Source organism: Urocampus carinirostris, chromosome 8, assembly GCF_059441175.1.
Source record: "Urocampus carinirostris isolate Australia breed hairy pipefish chromosome 8, RoL_Ucar_1.0, whole genome shotgun sequence".
Lineage (NCBI taxonomy): Eukaryota > Metazoa > Chordata > Actinopteri > Syngnathiformes > Syngnathidae > Urocampus > Urocampus carinirostris.
In genome coordinates, this window is record NC_142356.1 from 28865369 (window position 1) to 28884282 (window position 18914).

The 18914-nt window shown below is 40.5% G+C and overlaps 1 protein-coding gene across 1 annotated transcript in view; it reads left to right on the forward strand.

Annotated features, from left to right (window-relative positions):
- The window catches only part of myo15ab (myosin XVAb), a 61287-nt gene extending 42744 nt beyond the window's left edge, over window positions 1–18543 (forward strand). The window contains exons 46-65 of the mRNA XM_088342924.1: window positions 1195–1270; window positions 1357–1472; window positions 1981–2099; window positions 5163–5416; window positions 5488–5562; window positions 7117–7322; window positions 8295–8410; window positions 9260–9329; window positions 9435–9507; window positions 9697–9770; window positions 9905–9987; window positions 10746–10876; window positions 12307–12401; window positions 12474–12648; window positions 13315–13475; window positions 13652–13785; window positions 14939–15072; window positions 16530–16663; window positions 16736–16876; window positions 18113–18543. Coding sequence (XP_088199050.1) covers window positions 1195–1270; window positions 1357–1472; window positions 1981–2099; window positions 5163–5416; window positions 5488–5562; window positions 7117–7322; window positions 8295–8410; window positions 9260–9329; window positions 9435–9507; window positions 9697–9770; window positions 9905–9987; window positions 10746–10876; window positions 12307–12401; window positions 12474–12648; window positions 13315–13475; window positions 13652–13785; window positions 14939–15072; window positions 16530–16663; window positions 16736–16876; window positions 18113–18214 — 2469 coding nt within the window. The 3' untranslated portion in view covers window positions 18215–18543. The remainder of the gene's footprint in view (window positions 1–1194; window positions 1271–1356; window positions 1473–1980; window positions 2100–5162; window positions 5417–5487; window positions 5563–7116; window positions 7323–8294; window positions 8411–9259; window positions 9330–9434; window positions 9508–9696; window positions 9771–9904; window positions 9988–10745; window positions 10877–12306; window positions 12402–12473; window positions 12649–13314; window positions 13476–13651; window positions 13786–14938; window positions 15073–16529; window positions 16664–16735; window positions 16877–18112) is intronic.
- The last annotated feature ends 371 nt before the right edge of the window (window positions 18544–18914 follow it).

Here is an 18914-nt window from a genome sequence, read left to right on the forward strand (position 1 = left end):
AGAGCTTGTAAACAAACACTTAGATGAGACACTCTATATCCATTGTGTGTCTGGGCTTCAGACACAATATTCACATTCCTGGGTACTGTCCATGATTTGATTCTCTATTTGCACGTTTAGCTTTATGTGCAATTTCCAGCGATGTATCATTTTTCCACCAAACCTTCTTGTTGCTTCCAGGTTACTTGTTTCTTCTAGTACCTTCATCACTTTTAGCCAGAAGTCGACAGTAAAGACAGACGTTTTCCCTTTTCTTCGGACATGGTGTTTTGCAAAAATAATTTTACAAATAAAATTATCACAATTAAGCACACTTGTAGTGTAAATTTTGTGGCTGTGTATTCATGTTTGCCTCAATGGTTTCCCATTGGTTTGTTGTTTTTCTATAAACCACGGTTCCCATCCTGCTGACATACAACAACATGTGCTTATTTTGTAGCTCTAATCTTGGTTCATGGGCAAGTATATGCGTTTAGTCAAAGACACCTTATCACCTTCAGAAATAGCCACCCTCACTTGCTTGTAAGGAAATTCAGTACATACAGATTAATTCAGCTGTTTTAAAAATCAGGACTCAAGAATTCAAAAATGATTATTTGAATCTAACGGAAATTCTCTAAGACACCCAAAGACACCTTCTTGCTCAAAAGTAAAACTTAAACTTAGTCATTGATTGTCTCAACAAATATTAATCGCTTTAATAATCCAGCATACTTTCCAAGGCAGAATTATTGTGCTTATGTCCCTTAGACTTCAACACTTTGCCCTCTGAAAATCCTAACATTTAAACTCATTCAAAGCCTGACCAGCATTGAATCCAAGGAAAATCAGAAACCTTAAGAAAGGTCACACATGAGGTAATCCCCCTTCCAGATGACCGGGCGGCAATTGATGTTGCTTGGGCACCAATAAACAAAGCGTAGTCAACATCAGCAATAATGCCTGAAATTCTGCAAAAAGTCCAAGACAGCAACGACACAATATCCCATCTCAGTCAGCCGGCCAATGCATTGTGAATTATCAATTATAATCTTGCTTTCCTAATAGCCACCTCAGCTCATCAAACTATTTCCAAATATTGTTTCATGTTTTCCTCTCGGTGATAGCCCTCTTCTCCCGGTTTGTCGTCCCTGCTTTATTACCGCCGACGCGTCATTTTTGAGCAGCGTGCTTAATTTCTTTGCTCCTCCGCAGATCGTCAACGACACCCTGTCAGAGGCGTGCGTCCGCATCCGCCGGGATGAAAGGCAGCGGATGAAAGCGCTTTTGGGTAGTTCCTCTCTTCTTCCCACGCTCCTTTTACTTGAGCTTGCTGGAATGACACACTCATGACGCTCTCGCATGTGTGACTCATAGACGAACACGGGGTCCAACAGAACACCGATCCGGTGGAAGAACATGTGAAGAAAGCCGTCGTCATTGCCGCCAGGGACACCTGGGAGATCTACTTCTCCCGACTCTTCCCGGCGTCGGTGAGGGTGACTGGAATTGAATGAATGAACTAATGGCCCTGGAATGGCCTTTGTCATTGTACAAGTATAACAAAATTGGAGGGCTTCTTCTTTCAGTGCAAGTAAAACAACTGGTACATGGTAAATGGTCCGCTTTTATACAGCACTTTTCAAGTCACTGAAGACTTCCCAAAGCGCTTTACAACGTGCGTCACACTCACCCATTCACACACACACTCACACACCGATAGCGGCATCAGCCATGCAAGGAGACTACCTGTATATCGGAGGCATTAGGGTTTCAGTGTCTTGCCCAAGGACACTTTTACTAAAAAATAGATAAGTAAACAAAAGGATAGGAGCATGTCAATGAACAAATGTTAAAAAATACTGCTTTAGATGACTCAAATACATTTCTATAAATACACGCACATTCATATTTTATACTAAGAATTGAATGTACATATGTTTCCCATGAAGAAAAATGCCACAGTTCAGATTTTGCTAATGTGTGTGTATGTGTGCACAGGGTAGCGTAGGAACTGGTGTGCAGGTGTTGTCTGTGTCGCAAGGTGGCATCAAACTTCTGAAGACCGTGAAGAGCAGCGCTGCAGCTCCAGATTACTTCAGAGTCCTGAAAGCATACACGTAGGCATCTTATTTCTTACACCAAAAACATTGTGATAAAGTCAAGTCATGTTTATTTGAATAGCCCTTAATCAAAAATGAGAAACCTTGCAAAGGGGCTACACATGAGGTAATCCCCCCTTCCTGGATAAACAAGCTGCAATGGATGTTGCAAAGGCATCAACAGAAAGTGCACAGACATTCTCAACATGAAATATAGGTACTAACAAATCGTCCAGATGACAACATCTTGCCCCAAAAAAACCGATGCAGCAGGTTCTCGATGGGGTACATTAGGTCCAAGTACTGGTACGATGGCTCGTAATGCATTCACTGTGCAACAACTAGGCTTATCCTTCTCCCTCGAGGACAAGAAGGCAAGAGTATGGAGTCAACATCACTCATAAGCTATAGAATAAAAGTGCGTCTTAAGCATATATTTAAACTCTTCCACTGAGGTTGCAGACCGTATCTCAGAGGGCAAAGCATTCCTGATTGGAGAACCTGCAGATTTGTTATTGGCTCTTGGAGTCACTAGTAGACTGTAGATTGTATTTTCTGTAATGCGATTACAAAAAGAAAAATGTCATACATTTTGGATTAATATGAAATCAACTGAAAGATGGCTAATCTTTGTTTGTTTGAATATAGCTGATTACGGCAAACACTCAAATACCCTATTCGCAAAATATCACAATAAACTGAAAATGTATACTAGTAGGCTGTGAGCCATAATCAGTGATATTAAGATCATAAAAGGCTTGCATTATTTCAGTCGATTTGTGATGAATAATAATGTATGACATTTTTTGTTTTTTAAAATTGTATTACAGTAAAATAATAAATATCTCAGTATCCACATCCTTTATAACGCTTTTCTTTACATGAAAAGAAAAATGTGTCTTTAAAAACATCAAGAATGCACTGGGTTACTTTGATGCTTCCAAGCAACTGTCCTTTTACATAATTTATGAAACCAAGATATGCTTTTGTTTCTCACACCAACATTTAAAAGTCCAATATAAGCAACTAATGTGTCTGTTCTTACTTTCCTTAAAGAGACAGTGTCTATTATTGGACCAGTAAATGTTGCTGTATGGTGTCGTCATGTAGTGCAAGACAAATTGAGTGATTAAAAGCACAAGGGGGCAGGACGGCGACGCAGTGGTTAGCGCGTGTGCGGCACAGTACTAAGGTCTTGGGAACCTCCTGTGTGGGTTCAAATCCAGCTACCGGACTTAATGTGCGGGGTTTGTATGTTTTCCCCGTGCTTGCGTGGGTTTCCTCCGGGCACTCCGGTTTCCTCCCACGTTCCAAAGACATGCATTTCAGGTGAATTGGCCGGTTCAAATTGTCCCTAGGTGTGACTGAGCGAGTGAGTTGTCTGTCCACGTGTGCCCTGCGATTGGCTGGCAACCAGTTCAGGGTGTCTCCTCTGCCCACTGCACGGCTGGGATGGGCTATTTAAAGTTATAGGAAACAAACATGGCCCCTAGGCAAAATGTGGCTTGCCACATCATTTTATATGGCCTGCCAGACCATTTTGAGAGAATCGTAAGAAAAAATTAGCTCTATCACCTCAAACAATTACTCACAGGTTTAACTTAAAACATTGTCCACTGCATGTCGCAAAACCCGGGCACCTTTCGGGAAGCAACCAATGTAACTGTATTTGCTGACTTCCATTAATCAACCAGAAAACATTAAAGAAACGCAAAAAATCGCTGAAAATAAAGTCACGGACGCGCTGCTTAAAGCAATACAAAAAATCAAAAAGAATTAAAATAGAACAACTAGTTGTCTTTGCAGAAGAAATATAGCAGCGAAGTTCCCATACTCGGGTAAACATTTTCATAAAAAAATAAAAACCAGAAAGACTTTTAAAAAAATCAAATAATCATTTAAATTCATTTTTTGTATTTTATTTTTGTCACTTTCCAGTCCGCAGGAGTTTTCAAGAGTTAAACTGTGGTGGAAATGAAAGTAATTGTTACGTTGCTCCTTTTTTTACAAATGCACAGTTGATAAACAGTACAATATATTAAATCTTAGTGAAGGAAAACAAATATTGAGGAAAAAAACCTTCAATAATCGTTTTATGGTCAGATCTTACATCCCAGGATCATAATTTAAGTGTGAACCCCTGAAAAGACCCCCAGATCTCCAGCTAAGCCACACTTTTTATCCTATTAATTTATTTGTACAGCCAACCAGTGTCTGAAATAACGTCTGCCCGGACGCCCAGGGCGTGCATCTTTTACGTCGGGCGTACAACTTACAGAACGTCTCCACACGGGTGGCCGACAAATTTTAAAATAAATAAAGATTTTTTTGCAAATCAAACGTTTGCTTTATTCCGATTTCGAAATCTTCGTTCGGTTAGGAAATTTCGGAATTTTGGTTTGTTTGGCAATTTGCATACTCAGCAGCCGATCAGAAGCCTGTATCGAATAACTTCTTGCTTCCGGACTTTCCCGAGCGTTATCAGGTCGTGCATTTGCATATCATTTTCCAAAGTACACGCACAGAGAACACAAGAAAAATTGATAAGTGGTTAGGAATCAAGCCAAAAATTCAAAAGAAACTAAAAAAACTGACGCTACAAAACGTAAACGTACATTAAAAGCATCGTGGAAAGAGTTCACGTGGCTTGTAGCAGACGACGCAACGCAAACATTGCATTAATGAAGATGAGTAAATACAGGCACATACTGATGGCAGATTGAAAACATGCAATGAATGTTATAAGTAGATTTATAATAAACTTAATTTTAAAGTGTTGTTCAGTTATTTATTCTGATTATCAATCCTTAATACTTTGCCCAATGTTTTTTTTAGATTAGTCATCGTATTGTGTTTCAAGTTGTGAAAAATGGGGTAGGCAATTTTATGGCTGGGCAGTCAACTTTTCAGAGTTGTCTGCCCTGGTGTCTGGTAACTTTTTGTCATGGGTTTCAGACACCGCAGCCAACATAAGATTGGTTTTATGAGTTAAGCTGAGTTTGACACCCCTGTTGTAGGAGGTGCGGTCACTTACATTGCCACAGACATCACTTTTCTGACTCCAAACTGTAACCGCCTCAGTTACGCAGACATCCTGTTTGTGACCACCCCCTCGGAGAACATGCTGGAATTCAACCTGAACAACGAGAAGCTCATCTTGTTCTCGGCCAAGACACCTCAGGTGAAGCACCTGGTAGACGCCTTTATAGGTGAGATCAAGAAAGATTCGGAGTTCGTCGTTGCCGAGCGTAACTTCGTGGCCGAACGGCGAGGCCTGCTCAACTTCCACAAGGGTGATATCATCCGGCTGCAGGTGTTGGATGGACTGGAGAAAGGTGACTGAAAGAATGGGCTCTTTTGGTTGTGGGAGTGCAGATGCTTTATATGTAGCATATGTGCCTTCTAGGATATAGTTATGGCTGTGTGGTGAGGAAGAAGGTCGTATTTTTGGAGGAGCTCAAGAAGGACACACAGGACTTTGGTAAGTAGGGATGAATAACCTCAATTTCTCAATTACTTATGTTTTTTGACCTTAATTTGAAACATCGTCTATTTATACATCCATCTATTCATCAACTAACAATCAAACCATGCAGTCAGGGGAGGCAGGTGAGGCACAGCCTCATAATTTGACTATAGGCTTGATCTGTGTCACGTGACTAATTGTGCTCACATTAAACATATCTCAAAATTCCGAGTAAATTTGAGATTAAAAGTTTCCTGAATGTATCAGATGTATTTGTATATTCTTAATAGTTTCCTAGATATTCATAATCAAAATATGCCCAAGACGTTTGGAATGCGCTGTCTATATAAGTTATATAGTATTTATTCCGTGTTAAAGTTCTTTGTTATTAAACTTGGATTTATTTATTTTTTTATAAAATCACTGGATTTTCATACTATATTATCTCATCTCATCTCATTAGCTACACCGCTTATCCTTAGTAGGGTCGCGGGGGTGCTGGAGCCCATCCCAGCAATCATCGGGCAGTGGGCAGGGGACACCCTGAACTGGTTGCCAGCCAATCGCAGGGCACACAGGGACAAACAACTCATTCGCTCATTCACACCTAGGGACAATTTGGACCGGCCAATTCACCTGAAATGCATGTTTTTGGAATGTGGGAGGAAACCGGAGTGCCCGGAGGAAACCCACGCAAGCACGGGGAGAACATACAAACTCCGCACAGGAAGTCTGGAGCTGGATTTGACATGAACTGTGCCGCACAAGCGCTAACCACTGCGCCGCGGTGTTGCTATACTATATCATGAATATCATTAATACAATTAGTATGTAACATAATACTGTGTTTAGCGTCTGCAGGAGAACAGTGAGATACACAGTTTGTTGGCAGAGGGTGATAATGAGACCAAAGATTCGAATTTGGCACACTCCTCAGCCACAAACAGATAGACAGAATCAGTGATAGAATAAGCAGTCTAAAAGCAAGTCAAGCCATTTTTTTATTCTCATTGCATGGAGCTTTTTCTAAATGGAGAATTACATATCTAGTTATGCATTTATTCAAAGGGAGCTGTATGTAACGTATTGCTGTGCTGAGCGTCTGCAGATCCAAAGTGAGGCACACAATTCTCTTGCCTCATGGCTGAGGGCAAGAGTGAGAAAAGGATTCTAATGTGGCGCACACTTCAGCCCCAAAATAATTTGTGATATTATTAGCGAGCTAACAGTAGGTCAAGCCATCAAGTATTTTTTTCTTGTTACATCGTCTTTTTTTCATAATGAAGAGTTATTCAAAAGGAGCAGCACATAGACTTCATTTATAAGTGAAGGTAAGACAATTAAAAAAAGATATCAATTTATCATCATTTTCTAATGAATCATCAATAAGCTGTACGATAAATTCATTTATTTGTAAATCTGACTGTTCCTAACAGACACAAACTTTACCGCATGTCATTGATCCACAACAAACCAAACCACTTCCATTCCATGCACCCTTCCATCCGACGAGCCAAGCATAGTCCTACTCGTCTCCATTTTGTAATTATTCAACTCTATACACAACAGGTTGGAAGTTTGGCGCTGTGTTTGGCCGCTCTGGCGCCTTCCCTTCCGAGTGCTGCCACCCGGTCGCCCCGCCTGACTTCCTGTCCCTGCCTGTAGACCGCACGACGGAACCCCGAGGCGGTGCGGGCCAGTTTGCAGTGTCCTCAGCTGTGGCCGTAGCCGTGGCGTCCACCATGGCTGCGCACGAGATAGATCAGACAATTGAGGTAACCTCCTCCTCTTGCGTGCCCACAATGAAATATTTACTCATTTAATGTATTGGTCTAACATTGCATAATGTCTATTAGAAAGAACCAATGATTCGAGTTTGTCAAGGTATTGCTTGTTTATACGCTTTTTAAATTGATTATCTTGGGAGGTCGCTGGTTCGCGCCTCGACCGAGACATACCTAATTGGTATAATGGCGGCGCCCTCTGGCTGCGGCTGCATCGACTCGCTACAACGGGTCAGGTGTATCGACATTTCGTTCTGTGTACATTGTTACAAAGAATGACAATACAAAGGAAATTATTATTATTATTATTATTAAAGAAGCCTTAAAATCAAAGAAAGGCGACAGTTCTGTTTAATGGGAGCAGGCAAGTCTGCACATTCAAGGGGCATTATTTATTATTAAACGCATCCAAGTGGTGAAAGAAATAGTTATCTTTTTTAAAGGAACTTACCACCCCAAACAGGCTCATACCACTGTGCAAAATATAGATCTTGCTTGCTGTATTGGAAAATGGATATTGAGAAATTATGTATAAATGAGGCTCACTGCTACAGTTACCCACAAAAACCTTGGAAATTTTGAGAAAAACAATAAGAAGAAAAATGGTGTGGTTAAGTCACTTTCAGTCTATATAGTTTGTGTTCTTTCTTGTGCTTTGTACAACTCTTTTTCGGTTGCACTAAACAATACAGCGACGTGTAATTTCCAAATAATACACAGATTTGTTGTTTTTTATCAATAAAGATGCAATATTTGCTATTTTAACACATATTGCAGGGGTTAAGTTTTGATAGTAGTGTGTGATGTTTAGACACACCTGTAGCCTGTTCAAAACTCCAGTTGGGGCCCTCTTGTGGTGGGAGGCATGCCCAACCCTAAGAAATCCCCCCCAACCACCAAACAAAACTGTTTTTGTTCAGTTGATGAACTTATGGTTAAAATCATGCCATTTTCATTGGTCAGAGGATTTCTCAGGATGACTTTGACGGAGATGTGGATGAGAGGGCTCTGCAGGACAGCAAATATGACATGCTGGAATTTGCCAGGAAGTACTTCAGACAGAATGACTCTGGTAGAGGGTAAGATGCACACACAACAAGGCGGATCAACAACTTGGTTGGATCTCACCTAGCTTCCTCGGTTGTTCTATACAAACTAGGCCGTCTCCTTGTATGCAAGATTTTTTTGTTAATAATAACCTAAAAAAAACAATTTGTACGCGTTTAAAATTTTGTTTCAAACGGCCACAAAAACGTCACAAAATGTCACATATGATTCAGGTAAAGGATTTTTCCATTTTTCAATCAATTTTGAGCTATTTTGTACCCTAGTTTTCATATAGGGGGGTAAATTTAGAATACTGTAGAACTGTAATTTCTAAACCATAAGCCACACCTGGCTCTAAGCCACAACCAATACATGTTTTAAAGAAAAAGAAAACCCATTTAATGTGTACATAAGCCGCACCTGAGCATTAGCCGCATGTGACCACATTAAAACATGACATATTTATTTTCAAAAAACACAGAAAGACTGCACAGAGAGTTTTCAAAGTTATAATAACAATCACACACAGGAAAAACGCATAGACACAGCAACACAAGTAACACCACAAAAAACAGCAGCAACACAAGTAACACAGCGTTAACAGGGCTGGTAAAAACTTCTTCTTAAGTGTTGTTTATTTAAGGTCATGACGTACGTCTTCCTCAACACCACCTGTCTCACTCTTACCTCTTCTGCTCAAGTGCCCATAGCAGTTGTTAGAAAACGTGCATAGATTAGCTGCATCCCTGTATAAGCCACATGGTTGAAATTGTGGTTTTATATTGCAGGTTATAGTTCAGAAAGTCCACTTCTTTGAACATATTTTGATATACGTAAAATATGTATGATTATATTCTACACAATTTTGCCAATGCCTTCAGGGAGTCACTGAAGAATAAGAGTAAGAGCCGAGTCTCCAAGGAACCTGAAGAAATGATCAAGTTCTCCAAGGTGCCCCAGTTACTTCAATTTTGTTTCGTGCTAATGTAACAAACGATCTGGTTAAACTAAGCATGAAGTGGCAGCACTTATGTGTTTTATCTTGTGTGTCTTCAGATTCCGCTGAGTGAATCCCTCATAGAGTTCACAGATCCGTCCATGAACCGAGTTGCGGCTGACCTTTTCCTCGGTAGGCTATGTCCCACGCTTGTCTACTCTAATTGCATCTTACACATTTTGCATATAACAAAAAAAATAGTATTACAATTAGAGTAACTATTTGTGGATAAAGACTAACAAAACAATAATTGTGACTCTTTGTAACAGAAAAAAAAATCACTGATAATTGAAAATGATATTGTATGTGGACTTTGAATAGCGGTGATGCGCTTCATGGGGGATTCCCCCTTAAAAGGCCTGACGGAGCAGGAAGTAGTCAGCACTTTTCTCAAGGTACAGACACGTTGACTGGGCACTGTATTATGTACACCTACATGTATCCTACAGTGTATGTTTCAGAATAGTTTTTGTATTGTGTTGTGTTGTTTGGGTGTTGGTATAACATCCAGTGTGTACTGTATGTTTAGCGGATTGGAGAGTTCACCTTGATGAGGGATGAGGCCTACTGCCAAATAATCAAACAGATAACATCTAACACCAGCTCCAAACTGTGAGTTACATATGCAAGTCAGAAAAAAATTGTTGTGTGCAGCAGTGACGTGGTAAGATTTGTGTCTAGTGAGGCAGGCAGATTTACTAATAAATAAGCCTACATCTTATTCATTACTGGTTTGTTAGCACACTGCTCCTTTTAAATAAAAGCTTCAAAAAATAGGTAATTCGCCATTATGAAAAAAAAAAAGTCCATGCAAAGAGAGGAATAATGGTTGGCTTGACTTGCTATTAGCTTGCCAAATCCTATAACAATTTCTATCTTCGGGGGCTGAGGTGTGTGACAAATCAGAATTCTTGGTCTCACTATTGCCCTGTATCATGAGGCAAGAAAATTACGTGCCTTACTCTGCATCTACAGATGCGTAGCACAGTAATGTCTCATACTATATTAACATAACTTGAAAATTCTATGATTTAGAAAAAAGCTAATAAAAACGTTTTGAGTTAAGCAAGAAAGAACTTTTAACACTTAATAATTTAACGATTTCAAACAATTCACATGCCTCCCCTCACTGCACGTCACTGGTGCTTTGGGAGTTTGTTTCAATCAAAGCCCAACCTTGAATATAAACAAACATTTCCTTTTCATTCATATTTTTGTACAACTTTTCTTGTAATCAGGAAGCTGAAAACTAAAATTGACTAGTAATTTTTGAAAGATTTTTGTGACTATTTCCGTCAGTTTTCCACATAGGATAAATGCTATTACCTGACTGAGAGCATGTCTTTGTGTGTGTATTTGCACTTTTGCAGTGACAGCTGCCAAAAGGGATGGAGGCTGCTGTACATCCTGACGGCGTTCAGTCGCTGCTCTGAAGTCCTCAAGCCTTTCTTGCTCAAGTTCCTCATGCAAGCCTCCATCAGCACCGTGGTGCAATATCAAAGTATTGCAATACACACATGCATATCCAACTCATGGTATTTTATGCAAATATGAAGATTGACTTTGACTGAAAATGTATGAAAGGCCATTTTTAAAAGAAAATCATACTTTCTGTCACATATAACGTCATATTCTAACACATAAAATGATACTTGATCTCACATAACATTATACCCTCATACATGCCCAACTGTATTCTCATACAGACTCAGTCACACTTATCTACAAATACTACACTGCTCTCTCAAGAATACTAGTATGTTCACATACAACTAAACTCATATACAGACTTTACTAAATACACTCACACATATTAATATACTCTCATACACACACTACAATGTTGTTACACACATACTACTATACTCTCATACACACTACAATGCTGTCAAACGCATACTATTTACTCTCACATATGCTACTATACTCTCCATCACAAATAACTATACTTTCATACACACACTACACTACTTTATCACACATACAAGTATAATCTTATACATGGACAATTCTAATGTGCAGTTAGAGGTAAGATCTTGGGCCCAGGCCTGAACCAGTCATGATTTCAAAACCTTCTCTGTACATTTTTGGCCAAATCTCTCACTATCTGCCGCTTGTAATCCGCATAATTTGATATCCTTTTTGATGCCATTTTGTTGAGTTTCACCTTTGTTCGCTGGTCTAACAGAAGACACTTCAATTACCCATTTAGCTATTGGCTTACACCTGTGTTTCTCCTATAGTGATACTCTGTCAAGGGATGCGCGTTTGTCCTCGGGAAGTTTTTATATTTTTTAACTGTCCTGGAATAAAGTGCAATTGCAACTCCACTACACTAGGGAGCAGTGGTACTCTCACTTGGTGGGGCGGGAGGTTTTCGTCTTCTGTGGCGTGACAAAAAATAATTGAAAAGCACTGGCTTGGACACGGATAATCGTGCTTTGCCATGGTTACCAAAATTACCCAAAGTAAAACAACAACACTTGCTTGAGGTGATCATTACACTGGGTAAAAGTGATTAAAATGGTATACAAAAAAAAATAGTAGTGTGTGTATATGTGAGCATAGTGTGTTGGAGGGGATTTAATAGTGTGTGTGAGAGTATAGTAGTACATCAGTACAGTATGTGTGTGAAAGCATAGTAATGTGTCTATGTGAGTATTGTAGTTTGTGTGAGATTGTAATAGTGTGTTTATTAGAGTATAATAGTATGTGTGAGAAAGTATAGTGGTATGTTTGAAAGAGTATAGTAATGTTTGTGCATGTGTACGTATGAGTATAGATGTGCTTGTGTGAGAGTGTGATGTTAAATGTGAGGGCAAGTATGATTTACTTCTTAAGCGGTCTTTCATAGGCTCCTAATGCAACATGTTTACTGATGATTGAGTTGTATTTACCCCAATACTTCTGTGCATTTTTTTGTGCACTCAGGTATTGCTAAGGCTTGTGAACAGAACCTGAAAAAAACCTTTCAATTCGGCGGCCGCAGTGTCCCACCTAACAACATGGAGTTAAAAGCCATGATGGTAACACATCTCCAGCTCGCTGACTCACTTCACTCACTCTAACGCCATCCTGGTTTGCTTGGACGTCCTTAGGCAGGCAGGAGCTCAAAGCGCCAACTGTTCCTCTTTCCGGGCGGCCTGGAACGCCACGTAAAGATCAAGACGTGTTCTGTTTCCTTGGAGGTAATGGAGGAGCTGTGCTATGAGATGGGCTTGCACAGGCTGGAGGCCATCGAGGAGTACGCCATCTTTTTGGTCACTGATGGAGGTGTGTTTTAAGACATGTTGGAAATTAGGGTTGTTGCAAAACACAAGGCAGTCCTGTTCAGAAGGATGTAGGGTGGAACGAAAGAAATGGAAGTGTACAACTGTGACGTGCAATGAGGTTCATGTCTGGTAAGGCACAGACAGATTTACAGATAAATGAACCTACATCTTTTTCATCATTTGATTGGTAGAGTAAGAAAGAAATATATAAACTGTAGCACAGAAAGACAATTATTGTCTTACCTTAACTTATTCATGAAGGAGTGTATTTTGGGGGGCTGAGATGTGCACCAAATCAGAATATTTGGTGTGACTATTGCTCTCTGCCATGAGGCAAAAGAAATGCATGCCTCACTCTGCATCTGCAGACGTTCAGCATAGTAATGCATGATAGTTACATTCTAATTGTATTAACTATATTAACAATATAATATAAACATTCAGTCATTTGGAAAAGAGAAATGAGAAATAACTTTAACACTGAAAAAATATAATATTTGATTTTTTTTCCATGATGACAAGTTGGGCATATCCTTAGCAGCCTCCCCTGACTGCAGATCACACGTGTACAACTAAAGTCTCCCCATGACCACGGTTCACCCTTCTGGATAAACGTGTTCTTAAAAACCATTACTGGTGGGAAATTAAGTTAGACATGCTTATTCAGGTCAGAGTGTGCGTCCTCTCAACAAACACGAGTACATCCTGGATGTGGCTACCCAAGCAGAACTGGTAGACAACAACTATAGCTTCTGGTTCCGGCGTGTTGTCTGGAGTCAACCTCTCAAGTTTGACAACGAGCTCTATGTAGCAATGCACTATAACCAGGTATAGCTACTTATCCAACCTTTTCTATGCTTTGTGCATGAACGGGGCAGTCTTTGTCTCTTAATGTATGTGCATTTCTGAAGTATGGAGCATTATGAAGGGAAGGAGGAATACTGGGATTGAGTCTAAGACATTTTTGTCCCAAAATTTTGTCTGAAACGCACGTGTGTGCCTAGATTCTTCCGGACTACCGCAAGGGTCTCCTGAACGTTCTCCCACCAGGGAAAATTAGTGATCAACTGTTCCATCAGATCTCAAAGCTGGCCACCTTGCAGCACAGAGCCAAAGACATTGTCTTCATCCCGAGCATGTGAGTCATTTTGTTTTGTATTTCCTTTAACGGTTGAAATCTTCCCTAACAACAAATAAAGAAGCAGACTTAAAGGTATTCCCCAAGAGAAATGAATCTTTCAATTAAGCACAGAACATGTAGTGTTCATCCCTACAACTATGCAAATACGTAGCAAAATATTCCATGTGCCAGGGAACTCGGGAAACGTAGTCTAAAGTTAACCCATCTGGATTGGTTAATGTGGAGCTGTGATGTAATAGATGTAACATCACTTTTAAAATGGTGAATCCCATCAATACAACATGTGAGGCAAGCTCCAAAATAGACAATGACTGTGGTGAACAGAAAATGTATACTGCGAGTTTGTGCTTGGAAGTTGGCGATTGTGGCTTTTCCTTTGTGTTTTTCGCCGCGTGTTTCGCAGTTGGTAAAATGTTGTTGGGCAGGCTCCCTGTTAGTGTCGGTTCTGCCAAGGGCTTTCCTGTTTTGTTTGCTTCCGTTTGGCGCTAGTTGCGTGCCCACCGTGTGTCGTTTGGCCGGCTAGCTTCGCGTTAGCGCCAATTTTGCCATGTTTCTTAGTTTATCCCCAGCTGGCTTTGCGTTTATCGTAATGTTTTTGTATTGGCCAGACTGATGTTAGTGACAGTTTTGCCGTGTTCCTAGGTTTGTTTATTCCCAGCTGGCGCTCTTCGTAGTTAGTTTCCAGTTAATCTAAGTGCTCATTGCATGGGTTTTGTTTTTATTTCTCGTGTTTTTCCGCCAAAGCTGCGGCTGCCTTATGTTGATTGGTCCCAGTTGGCGGCTATCCATGTGTTGTTATTTTTGCCAGTTAGTCCATTTTCGGCTTTTTGGCTGCTCGCCCTTTGTTTTACCATTACCTGTGACACAACGCCCAGGCTCCAGACTCCATCTCAATTGTCCTATGTTATTTGAGTCAGAACTTCTTAATTTGATTCCAGTTATTCTAAATTGACCGTCCCCATGCAACTTTGAAGTCAAGGAAAGACTTGTTGACAGGTTCAACGTCAGTTATGCTAGGCGCAGTCGTCTTCAGTCTGCCTCTCACGCTGGCGTTGTAGAAGCCTCAGTCGAGTAGAGGAGGTTGCCAACTTGTGTAAAAAGAGAAAAAAACTTGATCTTTGTGACTGAGAAGGCTTTTGCGTCCCATCAGACATGAACTGTCGGAGTATATCTCTGCACCGCTCTTCAAGAAGCAGTCTCCGCAGCAGTGGGTTGCCATGGCGACGCAACACATGCAGCAGGTCCAGACACTCAGCCCGCACCAGGCTCGAGCGCAATTTCTTGGTAAGGTTAAAATATGGAATGATTGGGTTCTCAGAACTCAACGCTCCATGAGCACTCTCATTTTTTCCTAAGTATTTCACAAATGTCTTTCGTGGATGTATTTGAGGTGATTTTTTTTTTTTTACAGGCAGATAGCCCCTAATCCATCCTTCACTGGAAGAGCTTTGGAATTGTACACTGCAGAGAAAAAGAAATCTTATTGTATTTTCAAATACCTTGCTTGTTTTAAGTATTACTTTTTTAATATCATATTTTCATTTTTTTTTCAATAGAAAATATGAAAAAAAAATTAGTTGGGATTTTATATATTTAAAAACACAATGCAAAATGGCATATTAGAGACCTTTTTTAAATTAGTTTTTTTTCTAGCAAAATAAAGAAAAATAAGAAAAAAGATCATTTAAGTGGCTTTATTTTAAGCCTCTCTTCCCCCACAAATAAAAAATAAGAAATAGTAAAATAAAACGTGTTTCATTTTATTTGGTCTCAGCAGCATATGGCTTCATTATAATAGTCGGAAGTAACTTATTTTATGAATCTGACAAATGTCTAAAAAGGATAATGAGTAAGAATATCAAATCATCTTGCTCATTTTAAGGATAAATGGTTCCCTTATTTTTATTACGGTACTACTTACTGTAGTTAACTGAACAGCAATGCCTGTAATCCAAGAAAAATACAAATGGGGAGCATTTGATAACATTTTTCATTGATGCGACTTTTTAAAGTACACATATTTTAAAATATCTAGTACTCTCAAGGCTATTAGTACACCCACTTGTGAACCATCGAAGAAAGAGAACCTCTTATAATGAAACAGTGAATACAAAGTCATGTAAGCTCAAGTTGCCAAAAGAATGGAGTTCCAGTCGGGCAACAACTCCAGCTAAATCAAATTATATTAGGGTATTCAGTTAGATTATATATCTACTATCTGCACCACTTATTCTTGGTGGGGTAGCAGGGGTGTTGGAGCCCATCCCAGCAATCTTCGGGCAGTGAGCAGGGGACACCCTCAACTGATTGCCAGCCAGTCGCAGGGCACACAGAGACAAGACAATTTACTTTCTCAATCACACCTAGGGACAATTTGAACCGGGCAATTAACCTGACATGCATGTTTTTGGAACGTGCGAGGAAATCGGAGTGCCCAGAGAACCCACACAGGCACAGAAAAACATGCAAACTCCACACAGGGAGGCTCTGGTCGCTAGAATAGAACCCTAAACCTCCGCACCATGGGGAGCACACTAACCACCCAGCCGGTGTGCCGCCCCACTGAAGACTCTGGGGAAATAATTTACTTCTTTGTTCCTGCTATTTTGAACACTTTAATAAGACTCAGATGAAAATTACGGCGATCCGAGGGCCGAAATGAATCTTGATAATGGCGTAGAGTTGACTCAAAAGTGGAACGAAAGTGAATAGAAATGCTCTTCTCATACATGTGCCCGCAGGACTGGTGAGCGCATTTACCATGTTTGGCTCGTCCTTCTTCTACATCCACAGTAGCAGTTCTACCTCCTTCTACGCCCCCTGCATTGTTGCTGTCAATCAAAATGGCCTTCACTTTTTACACAAAAGCACGCACGTGAGTATGCATTAGTCATGTTCAGTTACCTGACTGAATCTTAAGCAATCTTGTGATGTTTGTCCTGAACAGGAAAGAATGGCCATGGTCCCACTGACGGAGGTACAGTCCAGCCGCACCCAGAGGCCCTCCGCCGGTCCCAGCTACCCCTACGTCGACTTGGCTCTTGGCGACACCGACACGCAGCGGCTCGTCCAGCTGCAGCTTGAGCAGGTAAGAAAAAAAAACAAAGGAGTCGTGCGCCCCTGTCGGCTAAACCAGGCGTGTCAGACTCGTTTTAGCTTGGGGACCTCCATGGTAGAAGAAAATAATTACTACGGTATACTGTATTACAATAATTTTCTAAGATATTGCATTCCAGAGACAGCCTGTCATGTCTTTGTCATATTTAGTTGTGACATCTTTGGAGGAAAACAAACAAGCCAAGTCTCTCTTTTTTTCCGTCTAGATTAGTTGAACAGATTACGGGTTCATTTTAAGCCATGTTTTGGAAGATCTTGTGGAGAATGCAAAGGTGTTGTGTTGCACTTGGATGGAGTAATAGTACAATAAAGGTTAACAGCCAAAAATGGGCTAAATGGCAAATAAAATACTTGTAGAGCTAACGGGGGCTAACCAGGACCGACTAACAAAAGTCAGTGAAATAAGGTGAGGCTGGCTGACCCAAAAACACGCAATGGCCAGCCAAGCTAACCGGGACCAACCATAGAAAGCAGCAATGGCTATGGTAATAAACGCAAAGCTAAGGGACAAGGTAAAACCGGCGCAAATGCCACGCTAGCTGATCAGAAAACATGGTGATGAGCCAGGCTTACCGGGAACAAACAACAAAAAGCAACTACGGCGATATACGCAAAGCTGGCCAGGAATACACCAAGGGACACAGCAAAACCGGCTAGCCTGCCAAACAAAACACGGTGGGGAGACAAGGAGTGCCAACCGGGAGCAAACAAAACAGGAAAGTCTGCAGCCCCAACACTAACGAGGAGCTAGCCAGACAAAATTATACTAACTAAGACACACGCGGCGATTAACACAAAAGCTACCATTGCTACCTCCAAGCAGAAATGAGCAGAATGCAATCACTGTTCAATAAAATCGCTGACATTTTCTAAGGTCACCTCACATGTGTGAATGAGATTCGTATTAGCTCTACAGGAAACAAGGGAGCTGTCTCAACATTGAGACAAAATCTTTCGAATCCTGGCATGTGGAATATTTTGCAACACATTTGCGGGGAGGGACACTACACATTCTGTGCTTAATTGGGAAAAAAATTGTTGTGGCTTTTGCGATATCTAGTGGGCATATTTAAAACTGCAAGTCCTTGTTTGACGTTGATGCAGGTAGTTTTATTAGTCTTGTGGGACACCAACATATGATGCGGGGGGGGGGTACATTAAGCCCGCAAGCCAAAAGTTACACACGTGTAAATAACTTTGTCCGCAGGGCCTGGAACTTTGCCGAGTGGTCGCCATGCAGGTGGAGAACATGATGTCGGTGCACGAGAAGCGACTCACGCTTCCCCCAAGCGAGATCACCATGCTATGATGCTCAAGTTTGGGAATGAAAGGTCTTGGGTTTTCTTTGTAAACCACATCAATAAGTCAGGTCTTTTGTGAATGACACCTGTAGAATAATAAGTCAGATCCTGATTATGTGTATACCCGTTAATCGCAAGAAGTTTATAAAGGGCTGCACAGACGACAAAATACCAGTACACTATCCCCTGATTTGAAACCTACATGAGAGTGAGGAAAAACTCAAAAACCTCATCATGAGGAAAATGAAGAATTCTTGAGAAGGGGTCGTACATTAGATAATCCCCCCTTCTAGGATGACCAAGCTGCAAAGGCATCAACAGACAATAACCAGGCATTATCAGCATGAAATATAGGTCATTACAGAATGTCCAGTTGACAGATCCCTGTTCTAAAATCTTGATAGATGCAGTATGTTCGATATGATTGGTACATCACGATGGACTGTTCTGTTAGTCAGATGAATTATGAATATACAAGACAGAAACCTCCTATTAATGTATACACTTTTGTTTTGATGTATGTGTATTCAAATGTACATTCCGGTAAAATTTGTAATTTTTATTTGTAAAATGACTTTTGTTACAAAAAAACAAGTGCTTATTGTTTTTTGTAAGAAATATGGTTGACATTTGTTTAACTTTTAACAATTGTTGAAAAGAATGTAAAAAAAAATGTTGTTATGCACTGTATATCAGTCCAATAATTAT